Source organism: Sitophilus oryzae, unplaced genomic scaffold (assembly GCF_002938485.1).
Source record: "Sitophilus oryzae breed Bouriz unplaced genomic scaffold, Soryzae_2.0 scaffold_111_pilon_pilon, whole genome shotgun sequence".
NCBI classification, from domain to species: Eukaryota; Metazoa; Arthropoda; class Insecta; order Coleoptera; family Curculionidae; genus Sitophilus; species Sitophilus oryzae.
The window spans coordinates 9,050,469-9,070,320 of record NW_022145749.1 but is presented as its reverse complement, the minus strand read 5'-3'; the positions used below and the strand labels follow the sequence as shown (position 1 = coordinate 9,070,320).

General features: G+C 32.5%; 1 protein-coding gene across 7 annotated transcripts in view; it reads left to right on the top strand.

Moving 5' to 3' along the window:
* The window catches only part of LOC115885454 (retinoic acid receptor RXR-alpha-B-like), a 118,276-nt gene extending 101,452 nt beyond the window's left edge, over nucleotides 1–16,824 (top strand). For all 7 annotated transcript variants that reach the window (XM_030904423.1, XM_030904417.1, XM_030904399.1 and 4 more), the window contains 4 exons: nucleotides 5,233–5,447; nucleotides 8,397–8,527; nucleotides 12,634–12,817; nucleotides 16,020–16,824. In XM_030904423.1, the coding sequence (XP_030760283.1) occupies nucleotides 5,233–5,447; nucleotides 8,397–8,527; nucleotides 12,634–12,817; nucleotides 16,020–16,086 (597 nt within the window). In that variant the 3' untranslated portion in view covers nucleotides 16,087–16,824. The remainder of the gene's footprint in view (nucleotides 1–5,232; nucleotides 5,448–8,396; nucleotides 8,528–12,633; nucleotides 12,818–16,019) is intronic.
* The last annotated feature ends 3,028 nt before the right edge of the window (nucleotides 16,825–19,852 follow it).

Sequence of the window (19,852 nt, the reverse complement as noted above, 5' to 3'; positions counted from 1 at the left end):
ATGAAGAGATTGGTTCAACCTGTCACTTAAATGTTTTGCCACAAGATGTTGTCGGTGGATTACGCAATGAATAGCTGTAAGTCCTGGTATAATTCTTTTGAGATGACTTATAAACCCACGATATCGCCCGACCATTGCAGGAGCTCCGTCTGTTGCCACTGAAATAATGTTTGTAAATGGGATCGATTTTTCCGTAAAAAAATTACTCAGGACATTAAATATTGATTCGCCTTTAGTGTCAGTCTCCAAAGTTCTGGCAAATAGCAATTCTTCGTGAATTTCTTCCTCAACAATAAATCGGACATATGCCAATAGTAATGCTTCATTACTGGGTAACGTTGACTCGTCCAGTTGTATAGAAAAATGAGTTTTTTGCAGATGATTGCACAAAAAGCTTTCGATATCAGAGCTCATTTCATCAATGCGTCTTTGTACAGTATTGTTACTTAATGGAATTCTTTTTAGTACGTCAAATGGAGATTTGTGCAAAACAGTTTTTAAAACCTCTTCAACAGCGGGTAAAATTAATTGTTCTCCGATAGTGTGCGGTTTTCCAGATTTTGCTATAAGTAATGAGATATTGTAAGATGCCCGCAAGCCATCATCGTTACTTTGAGATGTTGAAGCGAACATACTGTGCATGGTGGGTCTCTTTCCATATTTTTCTTTCAATGTTTGAAAATATTTTAAATCTTTACCTATTTTATCAGTATGACACCTTTTTAGATGATCTTCGAGCTTTGATGGTTTCATAGAGTCATTGCTCAAAACTTTGTTGCATAATAGGCACATGGGCAATTGTTTGTCTGCCTCTGATGGAACAAAACCATATTTCAAATAATCGATACTATATTGTCGACATTTTTTCTTTGCTGTAGCCATGTTTCGTGTCAGTTACCTTACCTGTAAAAAAAAATGTTTTAGTAACCAAGTTTTTTTCTGAATATAGGTATCACACCGCAGCCTTTGTCAGCACGCGGAAATAGAATTACGGCTTGTAAAGGACCAACTAATAAACCGCTGAGACAAATACAGACGTTTTCTCACAAAACGGTATCAATTTTAAAGTACATAATTTACCACTAATTTTTAATAGTATAAATAAAAATTGGTGTACTCAGTATCGAATACTGATCATATTTGTGTAGGAAAAATAAAAGTCGAAATCCCAAAATTGTCCATAAAAACGATAACTAACATTTTATTAAATCAATGAGTTCACGCGCTCCGTGTATTTGCGTATTTTTTGTCTGCGGCTTCATTGTTAAAACGTGACAAACTGGCATCGAAGTCCAAGCCCCGCCCTTTTTCCTGTCGCCCGCGCACCGCCTGCTCTTTCCGAAAAGGAATAGTTTTGATAAAATAGTTACTTCAAAACCAATTTAAAATGATTATGAAATTACTGTTTTATAAAATTAGTAGTTATTTGCAAGAAAAATTACAAAATTAATTGCTCCGCAATATTGCTTATTCGGCCTTTTTAGAGAGGCAGTGTTTCTCTCGTGAAAAAACAATTGAATAAAACGTGCTGTGTTTGTCTTCAAATCGAAAGAGGACAATTAAAATATCTGTAAGTTACTAAGTTACCTATCTATACAGGCTGTTGTGATCAACCGACTAGTACACGTAAACAAAATACTTGGGTAATTATAACAAAAAAGGTAGGTTACTTACTTTTCTCCGGCACTAGCAAACACAGATATAAATTTTCTCACAACTTTTTCCAAATTCCGCCTTTTTTCGAAATTCCGGAAACAAATGAATGCGTTTGCCTTTGGCATCAAGTATTTATAGTGGTGATCAAGTTCATGTCTGAACAAGCATTAAGCATTGTCGGGCGGATAGCGCTTTGCAAGTCTGTACACGAAATTGTACGTAATATCGAATACGCAAAGTTTGGACAAGTAACAGTCAGTTGGCCTTATTAAAATATTATCTGCTTAGATAGGTACTTAAAACAATGTAGGTAGGCCCTTATAAAAACTATGCTTACATTTTTGCTCTTTACTATCAAAAGCAGATAAATTTTCGTGGACCCCCATTAACATCTTATGGACCCCCATTTTTTGTTCACGCCTACGTAGACCCCCAGCAAGTCTCCCGTGGACCCCTGGGGGTCCACCTGGACCACTTTGGGAATCACTGACATGGACGATAATGCTCCTCCCCATCGCACTTTAGCGGTTCGCGAATTTTGTGAGGAAGAGGGTATAAGAAGACTGTGGTGGCCACCGATGTTTCCAGATATGAATGTGATCGAGCATGTTTGGGACATGCTAAAACGTCATATTGCCAAAAAATATGAAATAAAATTATAATAACAGCCTAGCTGCACTTAGATTTTTAATTTTATATTAGGTAGTCGTGTAGTAAGCCAATATGTCCAAAAATATAAAAATAGTCATATTAGGTCCAAAATAAAATAAATATATCGTTATATGCAATAATTTTGGCCATGTGATGTAATGCTACTAAAATACTATAATGCTTCCTCTCAAGAAATATTGGCTCAAACGGCCCTTTCTCAAAGTAGGTAGTGTTAATAGAATTGTAAAAAAACATAAATATGATCTTTCTCAATTGGAACTACATCCAGATCTAAATGAGGAATGTATAGAATGAATTTCGCAATGCATATGCTTAATACAGTTCATGAAGAATATACCCCATTAACTAAAATTTAATTTTCTGTTGAAACTACCTTTGAAAACAATGGATTAGTAAATAGACGTAATATTCAATATTATGTAACAGAGAGCACACACTCTAGGAGATAGATAGGTAGGACACCTATTAATAATAAACGCCCCTACTACTGAAAGAGTGAAAGTCAGATCTTGTTTTATATTTTCAAAAAAAAAACAATTTTTGTTGACCTATTTAGTTGTTTTCGGTCTCTTCCTGTTTCACCGGAAATGACTACAACTTGCTACAACTTTTGATTTTTAAATGGCACCCTAGATATTTTTTTACTTTATTTGATTAAAAATGACACTCTCAATCGAATGACATATCATATGTCAACTTTTGACATATTCGCTCAAGAACAAATTGTATTTTAAATTTCAATCTAGAGTTTGCTAGAGGCTGCAAATTATCAAGGAGCCTTGGAAAATAGATTTGATCGTCTAATGTTTTAGTGTCTTGTCCTGGCCGGTTAAAAGATGCCCAAATCGTATTTTTAATGCTATGTGAATTTTTTCAAAGGGAATGAGGGTGGCTCATTAGCATATTTGGAAAAAGCATTTTTTTACGAATAATTTGATACCACATACTTGGTATTTCGAATCAAATTGTCGTTATGAACCGCATGTTACAATTTCAAATAAATCATATGCGAAAATGTCAAATGCTGACAAATGATATGTCATTCTATTCAGAGTATCATTTTCTATCAAATAAAGTAAAAGAATACCGCTAAATTTCCGGTGAAACCGGAAGTGACCGAAAACAATTGAATGTGTCAATCAATCCTAATTTATTTCATATAACTAACATACCAAATCTCGTAGTTGTCAGTTGTTTATCTGAAATATTTTTTTGTTCATATCTGTGAATTTAGTTTAAAAACGGTTATATTTCAAAATTCACTCGATATAGTATGTGGCATTATGGCATTTTTGGAACGGAAATTTAGTGGCAAAACCACTGAGCTAAAGAAATATATAGTATTCCATTTAAAAACATACAACTTTGATTTGAAAATATGTTTAAATCACCCTGTATATTGACAAAAATATTTTTAAAATGTGCGTTACCATTGCCCCCATATTTTATAAAAAAATTGAAACTAAATTCACAAAGCAAAAGCCTAATATATTTTTCGGAAGTCTGAATCACCCTGTATACTTTGTATTTATTAGAGATGAGCAAACCTGTGATTCTCCAATCGTAATTGAAATTGCTATTGCGATTTGTAACGACGGACGCTGCGATTGTAACCTGTGATTGCGATTTTAATATTTAAATATTTTACTAGGCATTCTATTCAGAGTGTTATTTTCCATCGAGTAAAGTAAAAAAATACCGAAGGTGCCATTTAAAAATCAAAAGTCGTAGTCATTTCCGGTGAAACAGGAAGTGATCGAAACAAATTGAATACGTCAATCAATCCTAATTTATGTCATAGTAACAACCCAATTCGCTCACAGATAGTTCATTTTATGTAGAATTGACTGTCGAAAACCGTTTTCCGATATCTCTAACAGATTTCGAGTTATTTGAAAATCTGCAAAAGAAATATTTTTTTCTGTTTTTCGAAACATTTAACACCAAATATCTCTGGAACAAAAGGTGTGAATCTCAAAAACGATACCGTTTTTGTAAAGTACACATTCAGCGCTACAACATATTACGAAATAAGCAAAATCGATTTTCCAAAATTTTTCGAAAAAAATCCTCGGCACAACCCTGTCGATTTTGTCAAGAACCGAAATCTCTCAGATCGCAACTAAAATATGCTCACAGATAATTCATTTTATGTAGAATTGACTGTCGAAAACCGTTTTCCCATATCTCTAACAGATTTAGTTTTATTTGAGAAAATCTACAAAAGAAATATTTTTTTCTGTTTTTCGAAACATTTAACATCAAATATCTCTGGAACAAAAGGTGTGAATCTCAAAAACGATACCGTTTTTGTAAAGTACACATTCAGCGCTACAACATATTACGAAATAAGCAAAATCGATTTTCCAAAATTTTTCGAAAAAAATCCTCGGCACAACCCTGTCGATTTTGTCAAAAACCGAAATCTCTCAGATCGCAACTAAAATATGCTCACAGATAGTTCATTTTATGTAGAATTGACTGTCGAAAACCGTTTTCCGATATCTCTAACAGATTTCGAGTTATTTGAGAAAATCTACAAAAGAAATATTTTTTTCTGTTTTTCGAAACATTTAACACCAAATATCTCTGGAACAAAAGATGTGAATCTCAAAATCGATACCGTTTTTGTAAAGTACACATTCAGCGCTACAACATATTACGAAATAAGCAAAATCGATTTTTCAAAATTTTTCGAAAAAATTCCTCGGCACCCCCCTGTCGATTTTGTCAAAAACCGAAATCTCTCAGATCGCAACTAAAATATGCTCACAGATAGTTCATTTTATTTTATTACTTTATTTAGATATAAGTTTTTACACTATTCCAAAAGAGAATTTTTAGTAGTTCAAGTAAGTTTACTAAGAAGAATCTTCAATTTATCTTATCTTTCTTTTGTTGCAGAATATCAATAGCAACATTCGCCAAGCCTCCAATGCTCACTTAGCTCACCTGCTGGAATGGGCAAAGTTATTGCCCCATTTTACAGCCCTCAATTTGCAAGATCAAATAATGCTGTTGAAGCACAGTTGGAACGAACTGCACATAATTGCGCTGGCGTATCGGTCTTTGGGAGTGGAGGAGGGTATAGTGCTGTCAACGGGGTTGACCATCAACAAGTAAGTTCTATATTCACCAAGGTGTATTGGAGCCATACCAATAGGTATGGTAGGCCATTAAGATCGACAAAAAAAAGTTTTTTTAATTTCACTCAAAATGAGTTATTTGGGTCATAAATGACCTAAATACAAAATATTTTCATGGTGTCTGTCTGTCCGTCTGTAACACGATAACTCAAAAACCGCTAAACCGATTTTAACCAAATTTGGCACAAAAATACCATGGCACCCGAGAATCTGGCCATTAGTTTTTGTGGTGGGGGTGGGGGGTTGGTAAGGGGGTATGGGAGGGGGTTAAAAATTTTAAAAAATCGTAACTCCAAAATTACAGTACCTAGCGAAACGCGGTTTTCAATTTTACATTAGGAATAATATTTGCAACAAAATTTGTAATAACATCAAAATCTGTCAAAGTCGCAGTTTTTGAGATAAAAAAAATTGGAAAAATTCCTTTACTTTGAAACTAAAAGAACTGCCTACCAACTTTTTATTAACATATTTTAGTATGGGCGGCTATACTTGCCTCCCGGCGCCAATTTTTTTTATTTTAGTTTTATAGTGATTAATAAAATTGCGTTTATATCATCCAGGATATAGAAATTGACAAAATATATAGAGACAACTTTTAATCGGCATTAAACGGTCTATACAATAATTTTGCTAACAAGAGATTAAAAATTCAGTGGCGTACATGTTTTTTTTTAGAAAAATGTTCCAGTGATAACTCATATCGTCGGTGAATTGTGATAAACTGCTAACTCCGTTATTCATAATTTCTATTTTAGAGAGATTTTAAATTATATAGAGATAAAAATAATCTTTGTTGGGGAACAATAAAACATAATATTTCCTTAAAAATTTTACGTAAAATTCATGTATTAAACGTATTATTTACTTAAAATCAAAAATGGAGTTAGCAGCGTTTCACTGACAATATGCATATCCCTGGCGAATATGTCGAACTTATAGTAACTTTTTTCCAAATTTTCTTTCGAATCGCTAAAAATACTTGGAAGAAAAATATAATAAATAATAATTAAAAAATTATGATTTTAACCCCCTGTAGCTACTAAGGTTTCCGGAACCGGAGCTGTTTTTCGGAACCGGGAATTTCGGTAGCGCGCCTCTAGGAACCGGGATTTCCCGTTTTTTTCGGTACTTTCGGTACTGACTAATTTTTGTTCAATGGTTGTGCAGTTCATCAATCAGAAAGCAAGGGATGGGTTTTCAAAGTAAAATGGATAAAACATTGAGATTTTTAATGGAAATAATATCAAATTATTAAGTAATCAGTTATGAAAAAATCAACAAGAACACAAGCATGATCAGAAGTAAAGAAAAACGTATATGTAACTTAAATTTCACATCAAACAACATACCAAACCAACTTAACTGAATTTGAGACAAAAGCCCTAAAATATTGAATTAAAAATGCAAATATCTATTAAAACATAACATAATAAATATTATAGAACTTCAAAAGAGAAAAGAAGCAAGAACAATCAGAAATAGCATCATTACTTATCTAGAAGAGTTTGATTTCGACCGCTAGACAGTATCAAAGGACTTTCTCACGTAACAAAAAAATATTTTTTTAATTATTGTTACCGAGGTCCGGTTCTGTGATGGCCAAAAGGATCTGAACCTTAATTGGTAGTATTAATTAGAGTTTCCAGAACCGTACTAAAATATTTTCGTTCAACGATTGTGGAGTTCGTCAATTAGCAAGCAAGGGATCAAAAGTAAAATCGATAAAAAAATTAGGTTCAAATGAAAATAATATCAAATTATTAAGTCATGAGAAAGTAAATATGAACACAAATAATGAACACAAGCGGAAAGAAAGAAAACACATAGGTAGCTGAAAATTACGTCAAACAACATCAACAAACCTCGAAAACTTAACTAAATTAGAAAAAAACTTAACATTTTCAATTCAAGATTCAAATGCCTATAAAAACATAACACAAAAGATATAACTAATATAAGGGAAATTAAAATAACTTTGGTTGCACATCATAATACGACCACCAGCAAACTCCATAAGACGACGCATGGTGTCATTGATTTCCCAATATTATGCTAAATAATGAAATAACATATTTAAACCTCAATAATTGCTAATAAACATTATAGAAACTTTAACTTCAGAAGTGACAGTAAACATATTTATAACTTCAGAAGTAAGAACTGTAAGAGATAGCATCACTACTTATTAGAAGAGTTTGATTTCGACCGCTAGGAAGTATCAAAAGTCTTTCGCACGTAACAAAGGATAATACATTCAGCAATATTATGCTAAATAATGAAATAACATATTTAAACTTCAATAATTGCTAATAAACATTATAGAAACTTTAACTTCAGAAATGACAGTAAACATTTATAACTTCAGAAGTAAGAACTGTAAGAGATAGCATCACTACTTATTAGAAGAGTTTGATTTCGACCGCTAGAAAGTATCAAAAGTCTTTCGCACGTAACAAAGGATATGGTTTTAATTATTATTACCGAGTCGTACCGGAATTCCCGGTACTTTCGGTACCGGGATTTCCCGGTTCTGAACCCTAGTAGCTATGAAACAAAGCAAAATAGGACCTATGTTAATATAAAAAATAAATCTTAGTACTGCACTGTCGCACAGTGCTTCGAACATGTGGCTCTAGAGGACAAAAATGCAAAACTTCTCTTTTATTGTAGGCAATTTATTCAAACTAGGTTTATTTGACACAAATGATGAGTGCTCTCGTTGTACTAAATGATGATGTTCTTAGTCCCACGTTTATGAAAAAAAATCTTATAAATAATAAAAATGTTGGAACTGTGTTCCATCTAAGCTATCTTTTTAGTAAAAAGCAACTTTCTAGAGCAAGTCGTTACTTCAGTAGAGACGACACAGATAAACATTAGCATTTTATATATTGTAGATTCCCAATTTGTTTCTTCTAGGTCAACGTCACATGCCATCGGAATAATGAACATCTACGAATGGGTTCAAGATTTTATAAAGAAGTTTCGGGAAATAAGGGTGGACGTGACGGAACTGGCGTGTCTTCGAGCTGTCATACTTCTGAATCCAGGTTGGTACATGATGTGAATTTTTTAAGTTTGGCAAAATCAATAAAAATTGGCGTGCACGTCATCAAAATATTTGACGGATGCACGTCGCAACGTTGCTACGGCTACTTTTTTTTACTTTGACTTTTGACAAGTGTCAAATAAAATTCGTAATTTTGTCACAATACAGGGTGGCGCCTCTCATACGCCTCGGAGGCTCTAAGGAGAACGACAGTTTGTATTGAGATGAAAATTTGTGAGCATATGTCTTTGGCAGCTTATGTAGGCCAAAATCAAGGATACTGTAGAGATAAGGATAGTTCGATTCCTATCTTCCTGCACTGTCAGTTTTTTTACGTCATCTACTGACCGAGTTGAACTTGGCGCTGAAGATTTTAGACAGTGTCAGTTATTTTTGCATTTGACGGACGAGCGCACAGTGCGTTGGAAGATAAATTTAGCGGGACAAAAGCGTTTGGTTAAAAATAAGCCAAAAAATGTGTACTGATAAGAATAAATAGTAGACATTCCAATTGATACAAAAATGCATGAATATTCTTTGTATTTCGATACATTTTTATCAACCAAATTTGGTCGTTTTCTGCTCAGCAAGGCAGAGATCATACGAAAACAAAATATTTACAAATGCTTATACATTTTATTAGAAAGCCAAATTATGTTGAAGATTGCCAAAGGTATGTACTTTTCTACTGTATGTATATTATTTGTTAAAATCCTTCGTGCCTTTGTTCTGCAGATATCAAACTTACACTTTTTTTTCAAATATCGATATATTGAATGATGTAGATCTTTTGAGTTACCAATAGTTACCAACACAGGTAGTCGCAGTCACAGGGAGTTCAAGCTTAACAGGTGAATGCCCAAAAAGATTCATTTCAATCGGATAGTATAAAAACAAAACAACTCCATCAAAAGGCACTGAGTTTAAAAAATTGTCTTAGATACTTAATATATGAATTTACAATTACCGAGTGTTAAAATTAAAATTAAAATATCTATCTTATTTATTATTTTCAAAATAAAATATATTTTTTTAAAATAAATTATAGAGGGTGTCACAAGATTACAAATTAATTTAAAAATAACTGCTAAAGAGTTTTTTGATATCATAATTTTATGTTCTGGAAACTAATCATTTTTCCCGGCGTATTAGCTTTCTTAGAATGACTATGACAATATACAACAAGCCTTTTTGAATTAGTGTTTAGAATAATTGAGATAATAATAAATTTTAACTAGATAACAACACAAACGAAAAAAAAAACAAAACAAACAGATGCCAATTAAAGAGGGGAAGTGACAGCGAGACCTGGAAGATGTCTGCCATCTTGCCGTCGACAAAAATTTGGATGCGCACTCGTCGAAGCTCATTCTCCCACTTCCATATCTCTGGTGACGTAGCACTCCACGGCGACTACGACAGGGGCGATTTGACGCGATCGAACAGTCCTTTAGAATATATACAGTCCTTGGGCCAAAATTACATTTCGATATAAACTACCGTTCTCCTTGAAGCTTCCGCGGCGCTTGAGAGGCGCTACCCTGTACATACACAAATATTTCTTTATATTTACATTATTACTTTGTCTATGGAGTATTACACAATCAAATTCTAAAGAAAATGAAGTTATTAGGAAATTTTCTGAATGAAAACTGAAAAAATGTAAAGTTCTAATGATTCGTTAACATTAGTCTTCACTTTTTGTAAGATTCTGCACACAGGCCGTAGACTGATGTTGAGCGCAGCTGAAACACATTGAAAGCTCTATGTAATTTCAATAAAAGAGCAAAACTTAAGCAACAATAGCAATTTTTCCCTCTCTAAGGCAGGTTAACGGCAAAAGGGGCTCGCCATGGATTCGGGAAGGGGGAGTGGCTATGCAAATTTTTGTTTATTCAAAGTACATACTATTAGATGGCTGAACTTAAGGGGAGGGTCTTGAGACCCCGAAGCCCCCCCTCTTGACGAATTTTTAGTCATTAGAAAATATAATTTGGTAATAGTTTCGACGTCTTTGATGACGTGATTCAAAATTGACCTTTTATAGATTAAAATAAGATAGTACTGAATAATGAAACTGTTTACTTAAAAAATTATAAGTAATTAATTTATACGATAAAATACCAAAAGCTTGACCTTCGTTCTTCTTGAGGTTTGATATCAAAAATTAGTTCTTGTAGTAATAAATAATTTTAAAAATATAAAATTATACCAAATAAAATAAAAACTACAGAATAAGAATTATGGTAGAACAATTCAAAAGTATTCTGTACATTATTATAAATATGTTGTTGAGTTTTATTTATAACTACAAAATCAAATGGTTTTAACTATTTACAATCTAAAAATATCAATTGTTTACTTTTGTAATTGTGGTAGGAACATTTGTTGTTTACTAAACAATTATAGGTTAAGCTCCGCCTACACATAACATTTTACCTGTCAGTCTTACCTTACCTGTTCAGTCAAAACGTATCTTGTGTGTAGACGGGACTAAGATGGACAACCGTCAGTTCTTTATCTTTGTCTTACTCACTAAAATACGGATTTAGAATGACTTATACGGGTAGTTTTAGTAGGGATTTAAATAAAGTTAATACACATAAGTCCAGATATTTAAAAAGCTTCAAAAAATAAACCAGTATAAATACGACATCAGAAAACTTACTGCCATTACTCGCTGACGAGTAGTCGACACGCATCAGAAGGTTACCCAAGGCGTTTTCTTTCATGAGCTTTTCTGTGACTGAAAAGCCCGATACGTGATGTTATATTCCTTCCGCACTCCGGACCGTCAAAAATCCCAGTAATTTGTTGCCTCTTTACTTTTTGGTTGTCGTTAACTCAGTTTACAATTCTTCTCCATTCCGTTCTATTGTGCGCCGTTTTCTCCCACGGATTCTGCATGCTTATCCTCTTTTTTTATGGAAAATATCCTTGTACCTTTTGAGATGTCCACCCGGTTTTCTCTGACCGCCTACAAGTTCACCGTAAAGAAGAGATTTCGGTACGCGGTTTTCTGGCATCGTGCGTACGTGACAACCTAACCATCTTAAGCGGGGTTTAGTAATCATGTCTTTAGCGCTCTCCCAGCTAGCTTTTTCAAGGACCGATACGGTAGAGACATGGTGGTACCATTTGATTCTTAAGAGTTGTCTAAGGTGTCTCTGTGGCGACTTGTTTAATGCGTTCGTGTGCTGGCGTTACGGCACCCAGGTTTCGCTTCCATATAAAGGTTGATTCTCAATATACCTTCCGTTTCCACTCCATATCCGTTCCCTATTTTTCATTGTATTCACGCTATACGTATGCTTCCGTTTCGTATCAGTTTCATACTTTTTATTGTACAATTTATATGTTTTATTTTAAAAATTTGCATCTTTTGAAAAAGGTAATAGATTTAATTAAGATGTGAAATAATAAATAAATATTAGCAAAATGTTCACAGAGTTGGTACAAATGTAAGAACTTGACAACGCTGTTTCCGATACGCTTCAGTCCTTCCGCCAAAAAAAAATGTATGAAAGGAAAGGATATGGAAAAGAAGGGAAACGGAACAGATAGTATACATTGTCCTATTCTTTTACTTGATATAATATTTTATGTAAACGGAAGGGAAACGGAAAGTAGCTGATACAGAAGGTACAGTGAAAACCAACCTTTATATGGTGGGGATTATTATTGTTCGGTACACTGTAAATTTCGTTTTCGTGCTCAAATCGTGATTGTAGAAAACCCTGCCGTCTTTTAATTTTCAAAATGCTCTTGAGATGCTGCTAATTCTTTGCTGAATTTCAGAGTCGATATCGGCCTTTTCCGAAATCAAACTGCAGAGCTAATTGAATTCAGCTACATATTCCAATATTGGACATCAGAAGAAATATCAGTAGAATAGCCCTTGTCATTCACTTAATACAAATAATTTTATCTATACAGATACTATTATCTATAAGATAATAGAATTTGTACAGATAATAGAATGATTTAGCACAAATACGTCTGATATAACTTTATTTGATCGTATATTAAATTTAAAATGATATAAATATAATTGGATTAGTCTTAATTAGTTCAGTAGTGTTGACAACGTAATTTAATTTGTTACAGAATTGCGAGGACTTGTCTGCAAAGATGACGTCAATATTCTCCGTGAAAAAGTATACGAAGTGATGGAAGAGTACGTTCGCAATACTTATCCTTCAGAACCCGGACGTTTTGCCAAGCTTTTGCTCAGGCTGCCTGTACTACGTTCCATTGGACTTAAATGCCAAGACTATTTATTTTTTTACAGGTACGTATTTATTTTAGTAATATCCCTATATTATAAAAATATATAGGTACTATACGATCAAAAAAAAGCGTTGTCAAAGACAGCTGGAATATGACAATCGAGGTCAAGCCCTAGATGTAATTTACTTGGCCCGCGTACTCTTCCTTATTTTTTAATGGCTCTTTGAAAATATATTTGTGTGCCTGGAAACGTTCTATCACTGTTTAAAGAATATAAATATATACAGTTGGCTCACTCTAAGGAATTCTATTGTTATTTTGACTTCAAAGGCGGCCTGTGACCCTTCGAGGTGACAAAAATTTGTACGTTTACCGGGTGCAGCGGAAGTGCTATTTTATCAGTCAGAACGCTGGCCGTATACGAGGGATCAACTAAAAATACTAAGGAATTTTAATATAGCAAGTAGAAAAATAAAAATACAGTACTAGTTTTATTGATTAACAGTTTTAGACGTCTTTAATAATTGATCAATATTTATTTACTTTCTTCTTCTTATTATTTAATAACATATCTCATTGTTTACAAATATAAATACGATATGAGTGTGATACTCGATAAATACGATTAAAAAGTTTATATTCTTTAAACTGTGGTTCTATCCTTTTTTACCCTTTCTATAATTAGTGTTAGTTTTTGACAAGGTTTATGTCAATTTTTAGTAAATGCCGTCTAGAGATTGACCTCGCCAAAATTATGATCGATTGTCATTCCCCAGCCGTTTTTTGTTTCAATCATACGGTACTTAAGTGGCTAATAAATAACTAGAAAAACATATCAACGACGTACTACCTTATTTAATTGTTTCACGCGCGGTACTGCTACGCAGTCTATCCTTGATCAAGAACTGTCGTCCACGTGCCAAATTTGAAAATTACTCTTTGTGCATATCAATAAACTAAGAGCGAACGCGACGGTGACCTAAAATGGCCGACTTAAATTCATAAACTGGAATTTAAATCGGCCATTTTAGGTCACCGTCGCGTCTCAGTGACGTTCTAATTTTATTCAAAACGTGTAAAAATATAACGTTGGGTAGGTTCAATAATTTGTTGTTTTATTTTACATTGTCAATAAATGTTTGGTTTAATGTTATTAAAAGCCTTTAAAATATATTGAAATTAACAGCTGTTGACAGTTTTGGAATTTTGCACACTCTATAGTCTGGTGTAAAAACTATTTTTAATGAACTATCATTTCCATTTAAGTTTCTCAGCCATGCTCTAATCTTTGAGAAATAGTAAATAATAGCAAAAATGCAATAAAAATTATATAATAAGTTAATTTCAAGCGAATTTCAAAAATGATCGGTTTACTACACGTATGTATTGATATACATACGTGTAGGAAACTATTACTAGCTTAGGAGGGCAGTATTATACAATCACTTACTAGTGAAAGTTATTCCATTATTTCTAAATATATTATAAGAATATATTGGTATATTGCTAGTACCGCATTTACACAATGAGTGGAATGTGAAGCCAAAGAAAAGAAATAGGAATAGCAATCTTGCATAAGTCTATCCTTTTCGTTCATGTAGATTTTCGGCGCACGCACCAAATAAAACGATTTGATTCGTCTACTTCATCGCTGAACGCTGCACCTGCCCGCGCACTATTTTAAACTCTAAATATTAATTACGTATAATATATTTTTTTATTGGTAAGAAACCTGTTATTTTAAATATTCATCATATCTATCCGTTTCTTGTTTTTGTTTAAATATATCAGAGATTTAAATTTACAAGTAAAGGCGCGAATACATCCTACGCTGTGATGCCAAATCTGATTTTTTCCCCAATTTAAAGTAAAAAATAATTATATTGAAAACTAATTATACAGGGTGGTCCGACCTGTATTTCGGAAACTTCGGCAGCATATTCTGCAGATAAAAATACGCAAAAAAGTTTGTATAAATATATGCCCTAAAATGCTTAGTTTCGGAGATACAGGGTGAATAAGTTTCATCTTTATTTCGATTTTTTTCAAATAATTTATGAAGTAACGTCAATATTTGGACGAATATTGGTGTTTGGAAGTTTTTTGACATGAGAAATTTTATTTTGATGTCAATATGACTCCTACTTATACTTGTAAAGGGCGCCACCTACATATTTTTTAACTGGTTTGAATAGTAATAACTTTTCGGCTGTATCTACCTATATAGATCTAATGAGTAAAGAATTATATATTTACGACAGTTTTTACGTAAAAAAAGTCTCTTGGTCAAAATCGCTACGAGTAATGGTTCTCGAGATATTTGGAATCAAAATTATCAATACCACTTGTCATCACTGCCATAAATTAAACATGTTGACTAAATAGTTATTAGACTTAGACTGATATCATAAATTTGAAATGTTTTTTTGCCAAAAGTTCTTTATTGTCATTTTTTCGCAAAAAAATTTATGATTAATTTAAAAAAATAAAAATTTCACAAATTTATTATTTCAGTCAAATAACTATCTACTCAATTCCCGAATATACGATTTTTTTAGAACGAAAATGGTCAATACATGTCACTATTCACAAAAAAGTATTTTTTGTCAATAGTGACATGTAGGTATTGACCATTTTTGTTCTAAATTTCTTGAGAACAGTTGCGCGTAGTGATTTTTACCAAGAGACATTTTTACGTAAAAAATCACGGAAATGTATATTTTTTCACTCAGTAGTTTTATACAGGTACGGACGAAAAGTTATTACTCTTCAAAACAGTTAAAACACATGTAGGTGGCGCCCCCTACAAATAAGAGTCATATTGACATCAAAATCAAATTCCTCAAATCAAAAAACTCCCAGACACTAATTTTCATCCAAATATTGACATTACTTCAGAACTATTTTAAAAACATCGAAATAAAAATAAAACTTCTCCACCTTGTACATTCAAAACTAAGAATTTTAGGACATACATTTATAAGAACATTTTTACTTATTTTTATCTGCAGAATATGCTGCCGAAGTTTCCGGGATACAATTGGGACCACCCTGTATATGCTATTTTTCTTTTATTATTATATGATTTTTTTTCCTATACCTTGCTCTGATTTGCACTGCACGCCACTGTTCTGCACTCCAAAAGCAAAGACCAAAAGTATCGAACCACGCGCCGCCGGCACTGGAATCGTACAGAAAAACATTATTTCTTAAGAAAGTAATTAATGTTTGAATTTGCGCGTATTTATATATTTTTTTTGCAGGCTACCCAACGAGACATCGCTTGACAAATTCCTGGCAGACATGCTCGAAAACGCCAGAAACTCCTAAGCAGCAACGTTAATTCTATTTTAAATTTAGGATTAGTAAGTTAAATAAATATTTCTATTACACTAAAAAAATTATTAAACTAATTCCTACGACACTGTATATTGAGACACTAAATAAGATAATAAGTATACTTATAAATGATAAAAATGAAATGGAATTGTGTGATAGAAGTATGATTAAAGTAAATATTAAATATTTCTTTTAGAAAAGAGATTTTAGGGAGGGAAAGACAGAAAACTTCTTTTCTTTTTAATTACTACAGTAATTGAACCTCGATAATGTTTACTGACAAATGACGTTTTTTGTTTTTAACTAAAAAAATTTCTAGATTAGTTAACATTCTAGTTGAATACGTTTTCTCAAAGACAAGTATCATAAATTTATTAAAAGAAAACGCATTGATACTAATTGCGTAAAAAATTATACCGGGTGTTCTGCATTGTCGTTGGAAACATAGAAAATCGCATACAAATTTTGAACTGTCCAAAGATTATTGGCTCTCCTGTTGGTGTGTTATCTGTGATTTTTTTCTATGCCTTTAGGCTTTTACATAATTCGAACAAGTTTTAAATTACAAAATGCATTTCGGGGATACTAACTTTAGGTATTAACGTAGTAGTGTAAACAGCACCATAAAATAATTAACTAGAAAGAAGTGTCAACTCTGTGTTAAATCGTGGAAACACGATACGCCACCGAAAGCCTTCGTTGTCGTCTGGAGAACTAATTTTCCAATTGACAGGTTGACATGATGGTTTCATTTTTATTTCCGTTTCCGGTTATTCAATGGCGGGCCCTCTTTCAGTTTAAATGTATTTTGTACTCTTTCTTATCATAAATAAAACAAAATAAAAATTTATTCAAACATATTTATTTGAAATATGAGACAACGTGACTAAATAAATATAAAAAATAAAGAATTGAATGATTTCTATATCTATTACTTAATTGTATGCAGTTTTAACGTAAATTAGTAAGGTATAAGCATGACTTACAGTAATTTGTAAATAAATACACCTATTCACAGCTTTCAGAAACAGAAAACGGGGGCAGGAACATGAAAACAGAAAAACCATTTTTTTATACTAAAATTAACAATGTAAAAATATCAATAGGTATAAAATATAAATATACTATTTAAAAAAGCGTCCATTATTCTCAAAGAGACCTGGTTTATAAATTCAAAAGAAGCAAAAAGAGACTTTTGATCGGATAACAATCATATTATATCAAACAGATTTATTGTATTATTGACAATAAATCGCACATACTGGAGATAACTAATGTTGGCTATAGTTAAAATTGATCTTACCTTGCTGTAAATTGTTTCAATTTTCAAAAAAATCGCCGATCATAAACATATAACAAAATTTTCTTGCATCTAAAAAATATAGAAATAGTGTTTATTTACTACCTATTTTTAATATACATGGGACCGAGCATGGGACATACCTAGTACTGCAGAAACGTCTTTTTCTCCAGGATTTTTCATGTAATATATATTTTATATGCTGTATTACCTTTATATTTATAAATTTCAGCCGAAATATCAAATTGAATTTACAAAACAAAACTAAATGGAGAGAATTAAAATGGCGTCGAAATTTGTTCGATTTGTTCTAGAACAAATCTGTCAATTCTATACTGTGAAGTTAAACAATAGTTAGACAGAAACATTGCTGTCCTTGTCTAGGCGGCCATACTTGTCGTCAGGAGATGACAGGAATGACACTAATGATTGTTTCCAATTTTCCTATTTCACTGTCACCCAACTGTCACCCCTCTGAACAGCACTACTTTGCAGCTTTATAAATAACATTTGTCAATGATAAAGTCATAGGTTGATAACTTAAGGTGTGTTGACATTTGCCTGGTTTTGCATTGTCACCAGTTTCAATTTAAAAATAGATGCACTTTTCCTTAAATTAGCTAAAACGGGTTCTTCGTAATTGTTCAAATTTGGAATGCATATTCAGCCATACCCAGATCTTTCAAAAACCTAGGGGATCCAATATTTGGGCAGTTCAAAATGTGCGTGAGATTTTCTATGTTTCCAACGACGATGCACCACTCAGTAGTATAAATGATACTTAATTATATTTTATTTTATTCAGAATGACAATCTTTCCCTCAAATACAAATCTGTGATTTACATTAATTAATCTTCTTTTTAACCCTTTCAATAAGGTATTATTAGTTAATATGTAAAAATTCATGTTTTTCCTTAATCTAAATTTGTAGTATATTTTATCTTCGCCAAAAGACAGATAGTTTTATTATTATTTTTTTAATTATTATAATTAATAATTCAATTTTACACATGTAAGGAACGTGTCTGTCTTTTAACATATATTTCTTTCAGTCTTCTTGCATTGAATATACTGTATAGTTTACTCTTTTTTATGTAATTATAACACGCTAAAATCAATGCAAGCAGACTGTACAGGGTGTCCCATTTTCGTGTGTTTTACAGGGTGTCTTGATTATGATTAGAGATACAAAAATCTGTTTACATCACTTTGCTACTTTTTTTGAAACACAGATTTGTGCTAGCCCTCTTAAGTTCTTGAAATACAGGGCGAAATTGAAATTGTTGCATTTTTCGACTGGCCTCGTATCCCGGTAAAGCTTCATTCAGAACCTCAAAATTAGTGGAATAAATCAATGGTTTTAATTAGCGTATAGAAATTTGTTCTTCTAATCTCATTGTAAGCAATCAAAACGTCAAAATTAGTGGTAGTATAACAAACCTTTAACTTTTCCACTAATTATACTTCAAAATTTGCGAGGACTGTCATTTTGGCCTTTGATTATTATCCGACAAGAGAAATTGTGGTTAGAAATCAAAATTTTATTGTTTGATAAGCTAAATATTAGGCTTTCTCTATGGATACAACTGACTTCCGCAAGCTGTTGCTAGGATATTCTATTAATTTTAATTGTGTTTTTTAGACATTGTGAATGATCGTAAAGTAAAAAGAATAAAGTGTAATTGAAACCATTAATTTATTCCACTAATTGCGAGGTTCTGAATGAAGTTTAACTTATCGAAAATGTGAAAACTGAGTTCCATAGAGTTCTTTTTTGGTAGAAATCAGTTACATACGTAACTAGTTTTTCGCTGGGAGTAGTTATTTTCTAAATATTACCTAAACTTATGTTTTTTTTAATGGGATACTCTGTCTATTATTCTATTTTATTTGCCTTTTATGAGCTTTTAAAAAAATATGTATACTCTCTACTTGAGGCGGTCAAGTTGCAAACCCCGTCTCAATCGAAAAATGTTTCGAGATAATATGAAAACACTGTTTTAGCAAATGTTTGAAGCGTTATTTTACCAAAAAGACGTGTCCATTGAGTGGAATCATTGTTTTGTATCTTGTTTTTCTAGAAATTCTCCTCTTCCTAGATCCCTTCTCTGTTGTGGTGGGCGATTAATATGGCATATAGAGCTTGGAGAATGTTTTCGTCGGTATGGGTCCAATCTCTTATGTTACGTAGCTATGATTTCTTTTTTCCCCCTATGCTACGTTTTCCATCGATTTTTCCTTCTATTATGAGCTGTATTTCTTCATATTCTGAGTGCCGCATTATATGTCCAAGGTAGAAAGTCTTTTTGATTTTAATTGTGCCTGTTAGGTGTGCACGAGTTTTTATTCTGTTTAAAACTTCACAGTTTGTTGTTCTGGAGGTCTAACTTATCCCCAGAAATAAAAATTAATATTAAATTTTTAAAGAGGAACAACACAAATATAATTCGGATAAG